Here is a 21,349-nt window from a genome sequence, read left to right on the forward strand (position 1 = left end):
TTTATCAGGCCTCTAAAAATAATACAAAGAGAAAGTAAGCTAATTTTCCCACTTTTTTTTTGTTGTTCCTCTGGCGATCGCATGCATCTGAAGTTATGAGATCAATTTCTCTATTTTCTGTGAGACTTTTTGAATCTTTGGAAATGAACGTTAAACACTCAAGTGCTAAAAAATAAGAAAAAATAAATGCATACATGCCTTCTTGAAGGAAAAAAAAAACCCAGAAAAACAGCATAGCATTGTTTCTATGGTGCTTAAGTTTGGGTTCTCTTGGCTGCTTGGACATTTGAAGTCATACTTGTGAAAGGAAAGGAATTAGAAACTAGGATTCATAGGTGGATGGGACTGTCCTGACTTTAAGCGTATACCAGAAAGTAGTTTGCCTCTTACACTGTGTTCTGATTTAATTGTTTCAATTTGTGAATCTTAAAAATGGACAGAGAACTTCAGATGTGTAGTAGAAAGTTAGGTAGTATTATGATACCTGTTTTAATTGTTATGATTAATGATGGCAAAAATTTTAATGGCTCCAGTGTGGTTGGCAGCTGTTTTGCAAATGTTATCATGGTGCCATTCTGTTCCCTGATTTCATTAAACCGGCGTCCACTTGAGATAGGAGAACACACTTGTCAGAATTTGCAATTCACTGGAGAACTGTGGACTTAAAAAGTTTTGGTTCTCACACAAGCTTTTAGGAATCCAAGTTAAAATTTTATGAATGGTGAACACAAAAGCTACTAAAAAGGCTCAAAAAGCATGTTAGGCATCAAATTGCTTTTTAAATTCAATCTTCTGATAGGTATAAATGAACTTAGTCCAAGAGATTGAATTACCTTAAAAACTATGTATAAGGGCTCAACACATTCAGAAAAGTACCTGGAAAAAATTTATCTTGTTGAGTTCTAAAATTCTTTAAAGAAAAGATTCTAAACATCATTCAGTAGAGCAAATGAGGAATGTATCAGGTGTGTTGGTTTACAGGGAGTACTCTACTGGCACAGGCATCTTGCATTCTTAGTAAATTCAGTTAAGAATTTTACTGATTGTATCATAGGTTTGCTTTGACTAGGAATATCCTGAACTGCTAACTAAATTCATTCCCATTTTATCCTTGCTACTCCTGCCAGCTGGGATGCCAGCATGGACATCCATCAGTGGACTTTGCTCTGTGCCAGGGAATTTGTTCATATTACTTTTGAAAAGCAGGCATTCTTAACAACAACAACAACAAAACCAATTATGAACTAGAGAATAAACCTCTTCCAAAGTGGCACAATATGGCACAAAGGCAAGTTTTTAATCTATAAAAGTTGTCTCAGCCCGGGCACAATGGCTCACACCTGTAATCCCAGCAATTTGGGAGGCCAAGGTGGGAGGATTACTTGAACCCAGGAGTTTGAGACCAGCCTGGGCAACATGGAGAAACCCCATCTCTACAAGAAAAAAAAAAACCAAAATTAGCCAGGTGTGGTGGCAAGCACCTGTAATCCCAGCTACTATGGAGGCTGAGGTGGAAGGATCACTTGAGCCTGGGGAGGTCGAAGTTGCAGTGAGCCGAGATTGCACCACTGCACTCTAGCCTGGGTGACAGAGCAAGACCCTGTCTCAAAAAAGAAAGAGAAAAGAAGATTGTGTCAGCTGATACCATCCAGCAGAGTCTTTTAATTGTGGTCCAGGAGACTTTAGAAACCTTTCTCAACTGCTTGTCTTCTGTCCGAGGGTGAGAAAATGAAAAGCACAAATAATTGTATAGCAATACCCTGAAAAGAGACCATTACAATCAAATAATGGGAAGAGTACAAAAAAGATGTAAATAAAGGGGAAAAAATACTCCAGAGGGAAATAAATACTAAGCAGTTTAAGGCTGATTAAAGATGATTATTTTTTAATGAGTTACTTTTGCTATTTGGAAATAAGAACCCGAGGCAGGAAGTAACCCCTTTATTATGAATATTTTCTTTTCCCTCCCTCCCTTCCTCCCCTCCCCTCCCCTCCCCTCCCCTCCTCTCTCTTCCCCTCTCCTCCCTCTCCTCCCCTCACCTTCCCTCCCTTCCCTCACCTTCCCTCCCTTCCCCTTCCTTCCTTTCCACATTCTTCCATTCCCCTCCCCTCTCTCTTTTCTCTCTCTCCTTTGTCTCTCTCTCTCTCTTTCATTTCTTTTTTTGACAGGGTCTTGCTCTGTTGCCCAGGCCAGAGTGCAGTGACATGATCTCAGCTCACCCCAACCTCCACCTCCTGGACTGAAGCCATCCTCCCACCTCAGCCTCCCAAGTGGCTGGGACTGCAGGTGTGCACTACCACGCCCACCTAATTTTTGTATTTTTTTGTAGAGGCAGGGTTTCACCATGTTGCCCAGGCTAGTCTCAAACTCCTGGGCTCAACCAATCCACCTGCCTTAACCTCCAGAGTTCTGGGATTGCAGACATGAGCCACCATGCCTAGCATGAATATTTTCATTTTCAGTATTTTACTAGTTAACATTGTATTTTAGTTTTTTAAAAGTTTAATTATAAAACACTTATGACGTGGAAAAACTGTGTGCCCATTGCCCAGGTTTTACAGTGCTAACATTTTATTAATACATATATTTGATATTTTTAAGAAAATAAAATGTTTCAATTAGAGGCTGAAGCATCCTTCTCCTGTTCCATTTCTTTTTTCTCCCTGCTGGAGCAAGCATGCCCAAGAAGTTGGTGTAGATTTTTCTTGTCATGTTTTAACACTTTTACTTCACATTTTGCTGTGAGTGTTTTAAAACTTTACATAAGGATGGTGTATTGTGGATATCTTTATGCAACCTGCTTTCTTCATTCAGTTTTTGAGATTTACATATTCAGATAATGTAGGTCTAGTTTATTCATTTAAACTGCCATATAGCATTCCATTCTGTAAATAAATCATCATTTATTCATTTCTGTACAAATTCACAGCAAGATCGAATCTACCTTTTACAAACAGTTCTGTTCGTCTCCCTAACCTGTAAGAAGAAATGGTAGCACGTTGCTACCAGTTGTTCTCCAAAGTGTTTGTGCTTATTTATTTACGTTCCTATCAGAAACATCCTGGACTTCTCTTTTCTCCGTAATCTGATGGATCTCCCACTACAATTTTTCTTTTCTTTTCTTTTTTTGAGACAGAGTCTTGCTCTGTTGCCCAGGCTGGAGTGCAGTGGTGTGATCTCGGCTCACTGCAACCTCCGCCTCCTGGATTCAAGCAATTCTCCTGTCTCAGCCTCCTGAGTAGCTGGGACTATAGGCGCCCACCACCCTGCCTGGATAATTTTTGTATTTTTAGTAGAGGTGGGGTTTCACCATATTGGTCAGGCTGGTCTCAAACTCCTGACCTCAGGTGATCTGCCCTCCTCGGCCTCCCAAAGTGCTAGGATTACAGGTATGAGCCACCACACCCAGCCCTCCCACTACAAATTTGATGTTACAATTTGTATTGAACAACAGACAACACACTGAAGTACTAAAGAATTAATTAGGGTTGAAAGTAGTTATTTCTGGATATCAGAAAATGGGGATAGGAATGCCCTTTCAAAAGCTGCTATTTTCATTAGCTTTGAATAACTATTTGACCATTTAAAGCAGTTACATCAAAGAAATAATCAGCAGAGTAAACAGCCAACAGAGTGGGAGAAAATATTTGCAAACTATGCATCTGACAAAGGACTAGTATTCAGAATCTACAAGGAACTCAAATCAGCAAGAAAAAAGCAATCCCATCAAACAGTGGGCAAAGGACATGATAGACATTTCTCAAAAGATGTACAGATGGCCAAGCATGTGAAAAAATGCTGGACATCACGAATCATCAGGGAAATGCAAATTAAAACCACAATGAGACACCACCTGACTCCCGCAAGAATGGCCATGTTTAAAGTCAAAAAACAATAGATGTTGGCGTGGATGTGGGGAAAAGAGAACACATACCTGCTGGTGGGAATGTAAATTGGTGCGACCTCTGTGGAAAGCAGTGTGGAGATTCCTTACAAAGCTGAAAGCAGATCTACTGCTTGATCCAACAATTACACTACTGGTTATCTACCCAAAGGAAAAGGTGTCTTTCTAGAAAAAAATGAAAACATTTGCGTATGTAGTTTTACAGCAGCACAGTTCACAATTGCAAAGATGTGGAACCAACATAAGTGCCCATCCAGCAATCAGTGGAGAAAGAAAATGTGGTATATATACACTACTCAGCCATTCAGAGGAACAAAATAATATCATTTGCTGCAGCTTGAATGGAGCTGGAGGCCATTATTTTAAGTGAAGTAACACAGGAGTGGAAAATCACAAACTGTTCTCACTTATTAGTGAGGGCTAAGCTATGAGTACACAGAGACACACAGCAAGCTTGTCGAACCCATGGCCCGTGGCTGCATGCGGCCCAGGACAGCTTTGAATGCTGCCCAAAACAAATCTGTAAACTTCCTTAAAGCATTGAGGTTTTTTGCGATTTTTTTAAGCGCATCAACTATCGTTGGTATTAGTGTATTTAGTGTGTAACCCAAGACAATTATTTTTCCAAAAAGAAGGAAGCCAAAAAGATTGGACATTGCTGGCATACAGAGTGACATAATGGACTTCAGAGAGTCAGAAGCGGGAAGAGGGTGGGATGGGGGCTAGTGATAAAAAACTACACATTAGGTGCAATCTACTCGGGCGAGGGCACATTAAGATGTCAGAATTCGGCCGGGCGCGGTGGCTCAAGCCTGTAATCCCAGCACTTTGGGAGGTCGAGATGGGCGGATCACAGGTCAGGAGATCGAGACCATCCTGGTTAACACGGTGAAACCCCGTCTCTACTAAAAATACAAAAAAATTACCCGGGCGTGGTGGCGGCGCCTGTAGTCCCAGCTACTCGGGAGGCTGAGGCAGGAGAACGGCGTGAACCTGGGAGGCGGAGCTTGCAGTGAGCCGAGATTGAGCCACTCACTCCAGCCTGGGAGACAGAGCGAGACTCCGTCTCAAAAAACTCAGAATTCACCACTATACAATTCATCCATGTAACAGAAAACTACTTTTACCCACAAGCTATTGAAATAAAAATTTAAAAGTAAATACATATTCTAAATTTAAAAAATATAGTTGCATTTATTAATTTCATAAAAATGAAAAAAGTTTTTTAAAAAAGAATATGCAGGCCCCCTACAGTGATCTACAGAAGCCTTTCCGCCATCCTCCCTGGTTCACTGGGTGTGACCACGTGGGTCCCCTCGCTGTTTTCACCGGGTGTGACCACGTGGGTCCCCTCGCTGTTTTCACCGGGTGTGACCACGTGGATCCCCTCGCTGTTTTCACCGGGTGTGACCACGTGGGTCCCCTCGCTGTTTTCACCGGGTGTGACCACGTGGGTCCCCTCGCTGTTTTCACCGGGTGTGACCACGTGGGTCCCCTCGCTGTTTTCACCGGGTGTGACCACGTGGGTCCCCCCGCTGTTTTCACTGGGTGTGACCACGTGGGTCCCCTGTCGCTGTTTTCAGATGCTGAGGGCCTTTGCATTTGCTTTTCATCTGTCTGCAGTGTTTTCCTCCCAGATACATATGTGGCTTGTTCATGTACTTCCTTCAGAGCACTGCTCACATGTCACCTTCTTGGTAAATTTCTGTCACTTCTGAGTATTCTTTTCAGCATGATACTCAGTATCATCTGGCATTATATTGCTCCTGTCCCTGATGAGACCTTGTCATCTTTGCATCTGTATCACGTACACCTCAAACAGAGCCTTGACTACAATAGGGGATCAATAAATAGGTATTAAATGAACAAATAGGACAATGATACACAAATACATAAAATTCTCTGAAGAGTAAATACAAGTGGGTAACAATTACTGTCTCACAAGTTATCAGGAAAATGCAAATTAAGGCAATGAAATAGCAATTTTTGTTCGTTAAATTTTTGAGAAATAGAAACAAAAAATGATATCATTGGAAGGGGTGGAAAAGTAAATTGGTCTTTTGCAAGGCATTTTTGTGTGTGTGTCTGTGTGTGTGTGTTTTTTGTTTTTTGTTTTTTTTTTTTGAGACAGGGTCTCGCTCTGTCTCCCAGGCTGGAGTGCAGTGTGTGAACACAGCTCACTGCAGCCTTGACCTCTTGGGCTCGAGCAACCTCCCACCTCTGTCCCCCGAGTAGCTGCAGCTGCAGGCACGCACCACCACACCCAGCTAGTTTTTGTATTTTTTGTAGAGATGGGGTTTTTCCATGTGACCCAGGCTGGTCTTGAACTTCTGGGATCAAGCGATCTGCCTGCCTCAGCCTCTCAAAGTGCTGGGACTTCATGTGTGAGCTACCGCCCCTGGCCTTGGAAGGCAATTTAATATGCAAGTTCTCACACGTGGGCACAGACAGGCATGGGCAAGGGTAGCGCCACAGCCCTGTTTGAATAGTGAAAAACCAGAAACAGCCTCAGTGCCTACTGATAGTGGCATTGTTAAATTACAGAACATGTGTGTTTTAATAATAGGCAGCAAGTTTTTAAGAATGAGGGACAGCTATATGCTCTACACTGTGGTGCCATTTGTGTTTCACAAAACACAAGACTAAATTTCTGTATTTACAATTACATATGAAAATACCTAGAAAAACGTTGAATAGGGTCCACCCAGAACTTTCATTTTATTTATCGTTCACTGCACTGGAGATGGATTTGTTGAGCATGTGCTGTGTGTGAGGAGTTGTCCCTAGGTGCTAGGAATAGAGTGGTGGGCAAAGTAGGAGAAGCTGCCTGCCATCATAGACCTTCTGCCCTCTCAGGAGGAAGCGAACCATGAGTACTACAAGGGAATACCGTATAGGTCAGATGGTGAAAGGTACCAGGAAGAGAAGTAAAGCACGGGTAGGAGGGCGCGTGAAGCTCCAGTGTCCAGCGGTGCTTTGTGTGGTCCTAGGCGCATCCTGTACATGGTCCCAGGCACATCCTGTACGTGTGTGCTGTTCGGGACTGTAGCCGCCAGCCGCCCATAGCTGTTGAGCACTTCAGCTGTGACTAGTGCAGTTGAGCTGGATTTTTAATTTCATTTTAATTCATTTACATTTAAATTGCCACACATGGTAGACAGTATAGTGACATGGGATGATCAGAGAAGACCTCACTTAACAAACGGACATTTGAGCTGCAACTGGGGACCGCAGGACCTTACTTGGGGCAGTCAGAGGCAGAAAAGACAAAGGTAAGAGTGGAAGGAGATGAAGTCAGTGAAACAGACGGGGACCCACCGCGGAAGGACTTGCTGGCTAGTGAAAGACATTGCTTATTCTCTGCATGAGGTGGGAAGCCATTGCAAAGCTTTGAGCAGACAAGTGTTGTGATCTGAATTTTTAAAGGGGTGCTGGAAGTGTTCTGATGTTAAACTACAGGAGTGAGTGCAGAAGCAAGAAGTCCAGAGGCTGGAGGTGGTGGGTTACTGTCCACGTAGGAGGGCAGTGATGGAGGCGTTCAGAAGAGGTCGGACGTGTTGCTGGTATTCACTGATGCATCAGTTGAGGGGCCTGAGAGAAAGGCAGGAATCAGCATTTGAGCCTGAGCAAACGAGATGGCACTGGGGAAAGGGAACACCGGGAAGGGATTTCAGGAGTTGTGTTTTGGACATATTAAGTGCCTGTGGATATAAAGAACAAAGTTCTGACCATGAATGACACTGAAACAGCATTGGCAGCTAAAAGATGTCTTCCTAAAGAATTGGATAAAAGAGAAGTGTTCATCGATGGTGTTAGAGTCATTCTCTTTATTTAGAGGCAAAACAGGTGATCTGTCGTTGACCTTTTTAGCATGAAGGTTTTATATGTCCTTAATTATGCGTGGCTCTTAGATTTGGGTGATTATTTCTTATTTCTTCCATAGAATGACTCCCGAGCGATTGGCGTCCCTATCACGAGTCTGTGTCCCACTTATTACCCTGCCAGATGTTGACCCCCTGGTGGAGGCTTTGCTCGTCTGTCACGGACATGAACCTCAGGAAATCCTCCAGCCAGAGTTCTTTGAGGCTGTAAACGAGGCCATTTTGCTGTAAGTGGTGTTCATGTCTCCTGTCATCCTGCGTCATTTTTCCTTTTCTTAGAAGGCTGTGGTGTGTTGGAAAGACTATACGACAGCAGGGTCCAAACGTTTTTGTCTCAGTACCCCTTTATACTCTTAAAAATTACTGAGTATCCCAGCCAGGTATGGTGGCTCACACCTGTAATCCCAGCACTTTGGGAGGCCAAGGTGGGTGGATCACCTGAGGTCGGGAGTTTGAGACCAGCCTGGCCAACATGGCGAAATCCCATCTCTACTAAAAATACAAAAATTAGCCAAGTGTGGTGGCGTGTGTCTGTAATCCCAGCTACTAGGGGGGCTGAGTCAGAAGGATCACTTCAGCCTGTGAGGTGGAGGTTGCAGTGAGCTAAGGTCGCGCCACTGCACTCCAACCCGGGCAACAGAGTGAGACTCTATCTCAAAAAAAAAAAAAAAATTACTGAGGTCCCCAAAGCATTTTTTTTTAAACTTTTATTTTAGGTTTGGGGGTACATGTGAAGGTTTGTTACATATGTAAACACATGTCATAGAGTTTGTTGTACATATTATTTCATCACCCAGGTATTAAGCCCAGTACCCAATAGTTACCTTTTCTGCTCCTCTCCTTCCTCCTACCCTTTCTCAGGAAGGCCCCCACATCTGTTGTTCCTTCTTTGTGTTCATACATTCCCAAGAGTTTTTTTTAAAATCTGTTAAACACTTATTAATATTTATCATATTTGAAACTAAATTTTAAAAAATGTGTTTCTTCACTTAAAAAATAAAAATAATTTCATTACACGTTAACACAAATAGCATATTTTCATGAAAGACAATGCTCTTTTCCAAGGCAAAAAAAAAAAAATTTTGACAGGAGCAGCATTGTTTTTACATTTTTGCAAGTCTCATTTTCTGCCCTAAGGCTGCTGAATTCTCATATCTGCTTCTGGTGGGATGTGTTGTTTTGGTTGAAGTGTATAAAGAAAATCCAGTCCCACATAGATAGTAGTTGGGAAAGGCGGGAATATTCTAATAGCCATCGCAGATCATTGTAGATAATTCTGCTTTGATAGCTCACCAAAATTTGAAAATGGTCATTTTTTTAAAGGGTAGTTGCAGTGTGGAATCTGAAATTGTATTAGTTAACTTTCCATACTCTGTTACATTAAAACCCATTGGTCTGTCTTGCACTTTCAATGGATCTTTTTTGCCTACACACATAATTTTGCAGCATTTTGCATGGTTCATTTGGAAAATCTTCATTAATTGAGTTATGTATATCTTCCAAACATTGACATATTTCATTATGCAATATCAAAACCTATAGTCATTACTGCCACCTCATCAGAAACGACTTTAAGTATTGGGAAGCTGTCAAGCTTATGTTGGTGGACATAGATTTTCCAAGATTCTAATTTCTGCTTAAAAGCTAATATTTATCATGGGCTACAAACACTATCAGTCGTTTTCCTGAGGGGACTGAGTCACTTTGCAAATTATTGAGAAAGTATGTGTCTAATCCCAAAATGTGACTAACCACTGCCTGTCTGCTAGTCATTCTTTCAAGTCAATTTGCATGACAAAAAGTGGTCAGGTGAGTTTACCGCTGAAAGAGTTGTGCAGGTGTACAAGTGGAGTGCTTTTCTCCAGGCAACCGTCGTTTTTTATTATGAAGCAGAAGTGCTTTATACACACTTTCCTTTTCACCATACAGAATTCTTTTTAAAAAGTATCCTTGAGGGCAACAGTTTAATAAAATCAGTATGATAAACTGCTTCATCAAACATTCGTATGTGAAAGTGCAGTGTTTCTACTGTGTGTGTGTGGTGGTGAAGAGTAGCGTGAGGACTGTCTCTGCTCTGATTCCCACTGAGACGCAGCTGTGTTACCCACCGTTGCTTTTGCGCTATCAGTGCAAACGTCAACACGGTTGTTCCAGGAAAAACGGGGAGATTCAAAATAGTTATTCAGTAATTTAAGTATTTCCCTACCACTGTGTGTGCGGCCAACTTTCATATAAAAGAGCTTCTGTGCTTAGCTGGTGCTGATACCAGACAACTACAAGGAATACAGTAAGTCCAGAGATTCTATTGTAAGGCAGAAGTACAGTTCTGTTGGTGACATATTAATTTATCACATCTGCATTTAAATTAATTTTTTTTCTTTAGATTCTGAATGATTGGTCTCAAATCGATGTGGCAGTTAACTTGCACCATAATAGTATTTGAAATATTGTTGCATAAGACACAATAAGGTAAATCATTAACATCTGCAAAGGCAAGGGAAAAATAACTTTCCTCACATTTTTTGTCTTTATTTACAGTTTAGCCCACTTTCTCTGGAGCAGATGTCTCCATCTCATGAGTCAGAGAATTCTCTGATGTGTCAGTTTCCAGTTTCATCTTTTCTTTCCTTTGATTTCTTTCTTTCTTTTTTTTTTTTTTTTTGGAGACAGAGTTTCACTCTCGTTGCCCAGGCTGGAGTACGGTGGCACGATCTCAGCTCACCACAACCTCTGCCTTCCAGGTTCAAGCAATTCTCCTGCCGCAGCCTCTCGAGTAGCTGGGATTACAGGCATGCACCACCACGCCTGGCTAATTTTGTATTTTTAGTAGAGACAGGGTTCTCCATGTTGGTCAGGCTGGTCTCGAACTCCTGACCTCAGGTGATCCACCCGCCTCGGCCTCGCAAAGTGCTGGGATTACAGGCAGGAGCCACCACACCCGGCCAGTTTCATCTTTTCTTGATGAAACATCTGTAGGATGAGAAACTGAATCTTTTAATCCTTATTAAAGCCAATGATCCATTCTTAAATACAAGAAAATACATTATTAATAAATGTTACTTTTCAAATAGAATATTGTAAAATTACAAAATAATTAAAATATGTATTAAAATATGTAAGTAAAATATATGCTGTATATATACATAAAAATGTATATCTAATAAAATTATCTAAAATAGCTTAGATAAAATTTAAAAATTAGAAAAGTTTTCAAAATTAAAAAATATATATTACTGCAAACCCCAACAAAGTGTACTTATTTCTTATGTTTCCATGTAGGCCCAAGATAAATTATGAGAATTTTTTAAATAATGATTTTTTTCTTTTAATGCATCTCAGTTCTTCCCTCCCTCTCTGGAAAGGGTTCTTTGGACCCCACTTTGAAAATTGTTGCATGGCCTCTGACTACTGCTGTAGTCATGTCTCCAAGTTACGAGTGGCTCTGTCTGCAGCGTTTGAAAACACTGTGAATCCACTGTGTGGTGTAATTTGCAGAGCCCTCTCAGTCTCAGATAATGAGATCCAAAGCATTCACATTTCTGAATTCAAGGTATACATGCAGTGTGATTTTAAAATGATACTGCTTGTAAACCTGACGTTTTGTTAAGAATACTGTGGCTTTTAAATCAATTTATTAATACTATTTATGTTTTCTTTTTTTTTTTTTTTGAGATGGGGTCTCACTCTGTCACACAGGCTGGAGTGCAGTGGTGCAGTCTTGGCTCACTGTAGTCTCAAACTCCCAGGCTCAGGTGATCCTCCCACCTCAGCCTCCTAAGTAGCTGGGACCACAGGTGTGTGCCACCACGCCTGGCTAATTTTTTGTATTTTCAGTAGAGACGGCATTTCACCATGTTGCCTAGGCTGGTCTTAAACTCCTGAACTCAAGGAGTCTGCCTGTGTTGGCCTCCCAAAATGTTGGGATTATAGGCGTGAGCCACTGTGACCGGCCCAATTCTTTATTTAAATACTTTCAGTGAGAAATCGGAGAATTGTTACATATATAGACCCTTCCTTGCTATACAATGCATTTTAAAAAAACAAAAGTACAATACCATTATTACATCTTAAAATTGACATTAGTTCCTTATCATCACATGTCTAGTCAGGAATTAAATTATCCTGATTGTCTTAGAATTTTTCTTCCAGTTGATTTGTTAGAATCAGAGTTCAAATCTACACATTGCCTTTGGTTTATAGGTTCTTTCAAGTCTCTTTCAATCCCTCTTTGTTTTTTGGTTTGATATCATTTGTTGAAATAATGCGGTTGTTTTCCCCTCTCTCAGGTGGTAGAGCATGTCTGCCCTCTGGAGCGCGGTGAAGGGTGCGGGCCTCCGGGGCGCCCTCTGGAGTGTGACGAAGGGTGCAGGCCTCCGGGGCGCCCTCTGGAGTGTGACGAAGGGTGCGGGCCTCCGGGGCGCCCTCTGGAGCGCGGTGAAGGGTGCGGGCCTCCGGGGCGCCCTCTGGAGCGAAGGGTGCGGGCCTGAAGGGGGTGCGGGCCTCCGGGGCGCCCTCTGGAGCGCGGGGTGAAGGGTGCGCGCCTCCGGGGCGCCCTCTGGAGCGTGACGACGAAGGGTGCGGGCCTCCGGGGCGCCCTCTGGAGCGCGGTGAAGGGTGCGGGCCTCCGGGGCGCCCTCTGGAGTGTGGCGAAGGGTGCGCGCCTCCGGGGCGCCCTCTGGAGTGTGACGAAGGGTGCGGGCCTCCGGGGCGCCCTCTGGAGCGAGGTGAAGGGTGCGGGCCTCCGGGGCGCCCTCTGGAGCGCGGTGAAGGGTGCGCGCCTCCGGGGTGCCCTCCGGGGCGAGGTGAAGGGTGCGGGCCTCCGGGGCGCCCTCTGGAGCGCGGTGAAGGGTGCGGGCCTCCGGGGCGCCCTCTGGAGCGTGACGAAGGGTGCGGGCCTCCGGGGCGCCCTCTGGAGCGCGGTGAAGGGTGCGGGCCTCCGGGGCGCCCTCTGGAGCGCGGTGAAGGGTGCGGGCCTCCGGGGCGCCCTCTGGAGCGTGACGAAGGGTGCGGGCCTCCGGGGCGCCCTCTGGAGTGTGGCGAAGGGTGCGCGCGCCCTCCGGGGCGCCTCTGGAGTGTGACGAAGGGTGCGGGCCTCCGGGGCGCCCTCTGGAGCGCCGTGAAGGGTGCGGGCCTCCGGGGCGCCCTCTGGAGCGCGGTGAAGGGTGCGGGCCTCCGCGGCGCCCTCTGGAGCGAGGTGAAGGGTGCGGGCCTCCGGGGCGCCCTCTGGAGCGAGGTGAAGGGTGCGCGCCTCCGGGGCGCAGTCCTGCGGGCTTAGGTGGCGCCCTCGTCACGTTCTCACACGGTCAGGCCTGTTTTGTTACCTTCTGTTCTGGTTCCCTCCTCTCTTGCATGTGCGTGCGGCAGTATCACTGCTTTAGTGCTGGCATCGATGCAAACTAAGGATCATTCCCTTTGATTTGTCTCCGTTACCAGGGTTGTTTTTAGTTTGTTTTGCTATCATTGCTTGTCTTATATTCCACATAAACTCTGAAACCAATTTTTCTAGTTGCAGGGAAGACACCCAGTGTTGTTCGGGGGAAGACTCCTGTAAGTATATAGATTATTGAGAGAGCTGGTGTTTTGATGATGTTAAGGCTTTCTGTGTGCCTGTTCAAGAACACATATGTTTTACCATTTGTTCAGCTTTTGTGATCGATGGGAGCGTTGTATAGATTTTTCACACATTGGATTTACACATTTCTTGTTCCTAATGTTTTGTTGTATTTGTGTTTTGAATGTTTTCACTGTCATGAATGGATCTTCTCCATCTTCAAATAGATTTTCATTGTTGCGTTTGGAAAACGAACAGGCTCAAAACCACCGTTGTTCTTACAATTCAGAGTATTTCCATTTTTTATATCTATAACTCTTAAAAATTAGGATACATATTTTAATTTCAGTTTATATGAAAGATTATAATCCGGGACTTTGTGAAAGTGAGATTTAAAAAGAGAAATAGAAGATTAAGTAACTTATGTTTCGAAAAATGGTCAAATCACAGGTTTCGTGGTTAAAAAAATAAAACGGCCTTTTTTCTGCCTACTCTAAACCTTCTGTCAAGATTCACCCAGCAAGTGGAGTGAGCTTCCTGAGGAGTCTGAGCGTTATGTGTGGTCCTTATGTGAGATTCCGAGTAAAGGGCGCTGTGAACGTGCGGCGCGGCGCTGGGATCCTTCCCTCATGGTGCCCGACACCTGCAAGGGAGCACATGCTTCCCGGCCCCGCCGCTGATCACACCAGCTGGCATTTTCACTCTCCACAGTGATTTTTCAAAATCCTTACAAAGAATATTTAACTGAAATGCTCTTGCCTTTCACTGTGGCAGCTCCCTTCTTGATTGATCTAGGAATATGTTTCACAGGAAAATAGGGTCTCAGCCACCCCCGTGTCCAGCCTTACTCTTTCATCAAGGGCTGAATTAAAGGGCATCTGGAGGTGAACACTCCTGGTCCTCTGTGAAAGCTGTTTGAGAAATCACTGGCCAGGCGACGTGCTCGGAGAACAGCTACTCCTGCTCCAGCACAGTGCTCAGAGGGCCGCCGAGGGCAGCGGCTCCCCAGGCAGGCCCACACTCCCTTGCTTGTAATTTTGCTTGTGATAGCACGTTCTCCCTCAACAACTCATAAAATTTATTTGGTTTGGAAAGTTATGTCTGCTAATCCATAAGGGACAGACTGTCCAGAAGTGCTGGGTGGTCTTCAGTGTGTCCAAATCCTGTGGCTTCAGCTCAGCAAGTTCCCCAAGCAGTGGCGTAAGAGCTGGAGCCTCTCCATGGACACTTTCCCGTAGACAGAACATCCCAGCCACATGTTGACACAGCGAGGCTGATCCAGTCAATCAGTGCAAATTACCAGCCGCGCCCAACACCCCCTCCCCAGATGTGCTGCGTGGTCATTTGGAAACCACACGCTTTCTTTGACCAATGCACCCTACCCCGTGTTTAGCCTTCCAACTATTTGCTTAACCACAGTACACCAGTGAAATTTCATCTGTTTGACAATTGGCTGGTGTCTTTGGCCTTGGCTTCCAAATGCAGTCATATATTTTCAGCAATGGGCTGCCTGTCTTTTAAACAGCAGATGCTTGCCCCTCTTTATGGTTTAGATAACCTTGAGGAACTTTTAAGTTTCTTGGCCTAAATGTCAACTTTTCATGTCTGTCCCTGGGGCTGCCGTCATAGGCACCTGCAGGCTACAGACTGCACAAAACCTTCCTGGGCGGGCAGCTGAGATCCTTTTGTGAGTATAAGTAATTCAGCATGACATGTCCTCTGAGGTCATCCGAATCCGCTGCTTCAAAAATACTGAGAAGCTTGAAGATTGGATGGAGAATTTGTTCTATATGCCTGAATGAATGAGACAGTGAACAAGTGAGAAAAAAGAATGAAGGCATGACTGTAATCTTGTGATACAATAAGAAATGTGCATTTGGTCTTCATCCAGGCTCCTAAAACCCTTGGAATTTCCTGAGTATTGAGGTGATAAGAGCATCTTTTATTATTTATAAGTCCCTTTCACCACACCTGGGTTTAGGCTAATGAAGTAACTCCTGGTAGGCCTCCAGATAGCCTCGGGATGGGGGCTGGTAGGCAGAGGAACCAACCACACCTGACGCTCAGAGTTCCACCTGATCAATACTGGCCAGCGATTTAATCAGTTGTGCTTACATTGTGAGACCTCCATAAAAAACCTAGATCACTACTGGCCAGCGATTTAATCGGTTGTGCTTACATTGTGAGACCTCCATAAAAAACCTAGATCACTACTGGCCAGCGATTTAATCGGTTGTGCTTACATTGTGAGACCTCCATAAAAAACCTAGATCACTACTGGCCAGCGATTTAATCGGTTGTGCTTACATTGTGAGACCTCCATAAAAAACCTAGATCACTACTGGCCAGCGATTTAATCAGTTGTGCTTACATTGTGAGACCTCCATAAAAAACCCAAACTGTGGGGTTCAGTCAGCTTCCAGGTTGGTGGTCACATCCAGATGCTGGGAAGGTGACCTGTCTGGAGAGGGCCCCGGAAGCTCTGAACCTTCCCCCAGGCCTGGCCCAATGCGTCTCTTCCGTGTGGCTATTCCTGAGTTGTATCCTTCAGAATAAACTGGCAATGGCAAATAAAGTGTCTTCCTGAGTTCTGTGAGCCATTCTAGCAAATTATCAAACCTGAGGAGAGGATCATTGGAACCTCTGATTTTATAGCTAGTTGATCAGAAGAATGAGAGGCCCAGACTTGTAGCTGGCATCTGAAGTGGGGGCAGTCTTGTGGGACTGAGCCCTTAACCTGTGGGGTGTGTGCTAACACCAGGTGGTGTCAGAATTGAATCACTGGACACCCAGTTGGTGTCTAGAGAGTTGGGAGCATTGGTTTTTGTGGAGGAAGAAAATCCACACAGGGAGTGTGAGAAGTGCTCTGTGCGTAAAAACAGCTCCTAGTAGTAGGAATGACTGACATACCAGTCTCTGACCACTCTAACACTCGCAGTTCAGGGGTGGCTCTGAGTGTTAAATAGGGCAGCCATATGATTTAAAATCTAGACCATGCCACTTTTGAGAGTTAAAAGAGGTCCCTTTTTTAAGTATGGTAGGATAACAGAAATAAACTTACAAACTAGGACAAATACACTAAGATTTAAATGGGTTGAATGACTGTAATATTCTTAGTACAGTGCGTGGTATCCACAGTAAATACCCCATAACCATTAGCGTCTACAGCCACTCCATCCTGAATGTGCCTAGTCTCGCCTGATCTTGGAAGCCGAAGGGGGTTGGGCCTGGGGAGTAGCGGATGCTATAGGCTTTAAAAAATAAAAATAAAAAGTCAGGCACAGTGGCACACACCTGTAATTCCAGTTACTCAGGAGGCTGAAGCAGGAGAATCACTTGAGGCCAGGAGTTGCAGCCTGGGCAATGTAGCAAGACCCTGTCTCTAAAAAATAAAAATAAGTGTTAGTGGCTGGGTGCAGTGGCTCACACCTGTAATCCCAGCACTTTGAAGGCTGAGGCGGGTGGATCACCTGAGGTCAGGAATTTAAGACCAGCCTGGCCAACACGGTGAAATCCCATCTCTACTAAAAATACAAAAATTAGCCAGGCGTGGTGGCAGGCACCTGTAGTCCCAGCTACTCAGGAGGCTGAGGCAGGAGAATTGCTTGAACCTGGGAGGCAGAGATTGCAGTGAGCCGAGATCGTGCCATTGCACTTCAGCCTGGGTGACGAGAGCAAAACTCCATCTCAAAAAAAAAAATCCAAAAAAAACCCACCGACAAACAAACTGTAAACTGTTAGCATATTGCTGTTCCCATTATTGACTTTAGTAATTGTATTATTTTTGACAATGTGTAGTATTAGGTTTTCACAGACTCATATTTTTCCCCCAACAAAAGAACCACTGAACTAAAACCAGATGTAAGCTTAATTCCCATTGCTGAAAGAGCTAATATGGCTTCCGGCAGTGCTTAATAAGAAAAAATTCATTATCTTATCAGAAGAACCTAATTTATGCTTCTTTACTAATTTATGTATTAGTAGTTTACTCATCTGTTATGCTCTTGCATAGCAAATTACCCCAAAAAAGGAGCCTAACTGGAATTACTCTGGGGAGCCACAGATTCTTTTGAATGCCCTCAGTATCGCTCTAGCCATTTTACAAATCAGGAAAATGAGACCTCTGGAAATGAAAACGTAAATTACAAGAAAGGGCCGATCTACAATCAAGCTGTTGGGTTTATGTTTTTTTCAACTTAGATAAGAAAAATCCAGATTTAAATGTTGTCATATGATACAGGTGAGTGTTTAAACAAAGAAAGGTCAGCATAATACCAAGGATAGAAAGGTGGCAAAGAATTAGCAGTAACTAAAACTCCCATTTCTATTAATATTGTTTATCCATGATTGAAACAGAGAGACTTCCTCGTATCTATTTTTTTTTTTTTTTTTTTTTTTTTGCGGCAGGGTCTCACTCTGTCACCTAGGCTAGAGTGCAGTGGCACAGTCACGGCTCACTGCAGCCTCGACCTCCCAGGCTCAGGTGATTCTTTCACCTCAGCCTCCCGAGTGGCTGGGACTACAGGCATGTGCCACCATGCCTTGCTAATTACTTTGTATTTCTGGTGGAGACCAGGTTTTGCCATGTTGCCCAGACTGGTCTTGAACTCCTGGACTCAAACAGTCCACTTCCCTCGACCTCCCAAAGTGCTGGGACTACAGGCATGAGGCACTGTGCCCGGCCACATCCTGTTTTTTTAACCTTAATAAGATATGGTCACAAATTTAGTCATAGAAAACTTTACTTTTCTAACAAAAATCTGCTGCTATTGATGTGTAATTGACAGACATTCTGGTGTGTTTGGGTTTGGACATTTCTTCTGCTTGTTGGCGGCTGCCTTTTGAGAAGTGAGCTGCTCTGCACATACAGATGATAATGATGGCAACCTTTGAATTATGATGCATTGCTTAAATCAGGCTGTCACCTAAATACAACTTTAGGATCAAACAGTGTTCTTTTCAGTTCCTTGGAATTAAGCAGTTCTCCAGAACAGTTCAATCCAAGTTTTGTGAGTTTCTCTGGCAACCCAAACAGCCTTGGTCTCTTTCTGGTTTGAAAAGGTGGACTGTTGCCGGCGCACCTTTGTCTGGGCTGAGGAAGCCCTGGCTGCCTCTCTACCACTCGGCTTTAGAACACAGCCCCTCAGATGGGCCTCCCTCAGCAAGAACCTTTCTTGTGAAGAATTTAATTCTGCATTCTGGTTTTTTGTTTGTTTGTTTTGTTTCGTTTTTTGTAGCTATAAAAATATTTGGAGCCAAAATTACTTAATAAGCCGTTGGACCAATTTCTTTACCTGCTACCTCTTTTTGCAAAGGCTGAGAAAACACAATTTCCTCACTAAACTCAGTATTTGGGGGAAACAAAGCAGAGTTTTCTAAATGTCAAGGAGGCATCTGTTGGAAGAGTCTGTTGGACAGGGGAGAACGTCCTGTTTAGGCTTCCCTGCCTCATGTCAGACACTGTCACTGTAAATCAGATTTCTAAGTGGAGCCCTGATTGGAAGCCTACTGCTCATTATTTTAAAGGAGAAAATAGTAATGTATTACACATAAATTCTGAATGTCCTATCCATTCCCTAAAACATAACTGCGATACAGAAAACTCTCCTAATTATTAGGTAGGGATTTGGGGGAGTCAAGTTTTTATCTTACTCTGTTTTCTTGAATTCATGATTTTGGTCAATTCCAGGCAGGATGGATGTAACCAGTATAGAGAAGAAAAAGGACAACCTTAGCGTTTCTGTCACTAATGCATTGTACAGAATGGAATTTTTTAGTCTCCCTAAAAACATTTTTTTCTTTTTTACTTTATTGGCTCTTTAAATTTTCCACAGAATATGTGTGTGTGTGTATATATATATATTCATTCTGTCAGGTCAAACAGTACAGCACAGGGTATATACAGAAAATGTTCATTACCTCCTCCTCCTCATCCTCCAGTAATTCTGGTAGCCATACCTTATGCTTGTTAAACATAAAGTCCATATAAAGCCATTTTCTGCTCACTGTCGAAACTAAAGGAGCCACATCACTCCAGAGCCTGCGTGTTAACCAACACGTCTTAAATACCCCTCCCAGGACACGGATCCAGCTCATTTGAAATAGGGGCATGCTCCATGGCACAAGGCCCACACTCTGTGCCGTCGTCCCCATGGGTGCACACTGCAGTGTTTCTAGTTTTGTCCTGATCATATTTAAGGATTGCAATGAATATCCTCAGACTGATGTTTCTGTTTCTGCCAGGCAAATTCACAGCAGTACGATGATGAAGACGGGGGTGTGTGTCTTGCATTTTCTTCAGTGGTACCACATGACTGGCCGTGTGAAGCCACTGCCCGCCTGCCTGTGAGGAGGCGCACCCTGTGCCTACCCCAGCACTGGGTGTTGTCACTCTTCTCAGCGCCTGCACGGGGAAGGTGAAAGTGAGATTGCATTGGTGCATTTCCCTTCCTTTACTGTTAGATGAGAGAGCTGCACGTTTTTAAAGGCCATTTGCAGTGCTTTTTCTGTGATTTGCCTTTTTATTTAAACCCAGCCTGGTTCAGAGCACCATGTAGAATACAAATATGTTGGCTTGGCCAAATTCTGTTAGGCAAGCATATCAAGATCATACTGCTTCAGCGATTCCTTCATTCAGGAGTGATTACAAAGAGTTCAGTCACTGATATTTTAGAGCAAAATCTATCCAAAATTAAACATGGGTCCATAAACGTAATCACTCACAGCAATTAGTAGAGTGTGCTCTGAATCAAGGCTCTGATAAAAAGACAGCCATTAACACACATTGTTTTCAAACTAGAACGGGCGCACCACGCGCTTTATGACTGGAGTGTGACTCGTGTGCCTGCGTGACATGCGGTGTCCGTCTGTTCCTGCCGCTGACGGGTCGGTTCTGTGAATTTGCTGCTGCTCCTGGTGGCCGGGCCCGAGTGCTGCGGCAGCCTCCCCGCTACCCCCTGGCAGGATGAATGACACGCACCGTGCCGTGGCTCTCGGCCAGGATGTGGTGCTGGCAGAAGATCTCTGGCTGCAGTGAAACGCCTTTCCAGTGACATACAGATTCGTATTACACGGATCTTGGAAAAAGATGAGGCATGAGGAAAGCTGGTCAAAGCCAGCACTGCTGCTTGAGAAGGGAGGAGCCACTGAGAGGCGAACTCTCCTCTTCAGAGCTTCCTGGCTCCATGATGGAAGCTACGAGCACCCTCTCCATACCCAGGGCTGTTCTGCTCCCCGCCGATTACTGGACAGGAACCCCTCCCCAGGGCTCCACTGATGCGGCTAGAATTGGCTGACCACCTGGATGGAAAAGCCTTTCCTCTTCACGAGGGGCATAAGCACAGGCACGGCGTCTGGCCCACCCAGTCAATCTGCCCGCTGTTCCGCTGAGCCCAGGCCCGGCTTCCTGCACCCCTCCAGAGCCAGTGTGGCCCTGTACTCACTCCAACCTCAGCCCCCCAGCTTCAGGTCTTACCAGCTGCGAGTCCTGGTCCTCTCTGACCTCGGCTGCCTCTTCTGTGCGGGGAAGGGATAATTTTGTACCTGTTTTGTCGGGCTGTTCTGGGGATTCAAGTGCAAGCGAAACAGCATCATTCCAGCCCCTGCTGCTCAGCCTCTCCCACTCCTCTGGGCCTTGCCCGTCGGCAGCCTTTCAGGAGCACGCTAGGCCCCACCTCTGGGCCCCCGCCTGGCATCACTCCTGTCACCGCCAGTCCTCTGAAGTCCTATCTCCAGTCCTGACTTCACCTCCACTCCTCTCCTCCCTCCGCCACGTGCTCCCATCCAGGGCCTGCCCGGCACACCCAGGGTTCCTTCGCCCTCTGCGGCACTGCTCAGAGGCACACTCCCTGCCCGAGGCCTGTGTCGTGTTGTGCTCTGGGGACAGCGTCCTCTGCTTCTGCGCCTCTTGCCATCTGCAGCTGCTCCTCCTCCCCTGCCTGCCTCTCCACTCAGAGCTTCCTCCCTTGGGGTTCTGTCACCCAGATGTGTGCCTTCAGCCCATACCTCTCCCG

At 44.8% G+C, this 21,349-nt stretch overlaps 1 protein-coding gene across 3 annotated transcripts in view; it reads left to right on the forward strand.

The window, feature by feature from the left end:
• FANCC (FA complementation group C) overlaps window positions 1–21,349 on the forward strand; it is a 214,007-nt gene that overhangs the window by 156,812 nt on the left and 35,846 nt on the right. For all 3 annotated transcript variants that reach the window (XM_050762294.1, XM_050762295.1, XM_050762296.1), the window contains one exon: window positions 7,849–8,013. In XM_050762294.1, coding sequence (XP_050618251.1) covers window positions 7,849–8,013 — 165 coding nt within the window. The remainder of the gene's footprint in view (window positions 1–7,848; window positions 8,014–21,349) is intronic.

The sequence above is a fragment of the Macaca thibetana genome, chromosome 15 (assembly GCF_024542745.1).
Source record: "Macaca thibetana thibetana isolate TM-01 chromosome 15, ASM2454274v1, whole genome shotgun sequence".
In the NCBI taxonomy this organism is placed as follows: Eukaryota; Metazoa; Chordata; class Mammalia; order Primates; family Cercopithecidae; genus Macaca; species Macaca thibetana.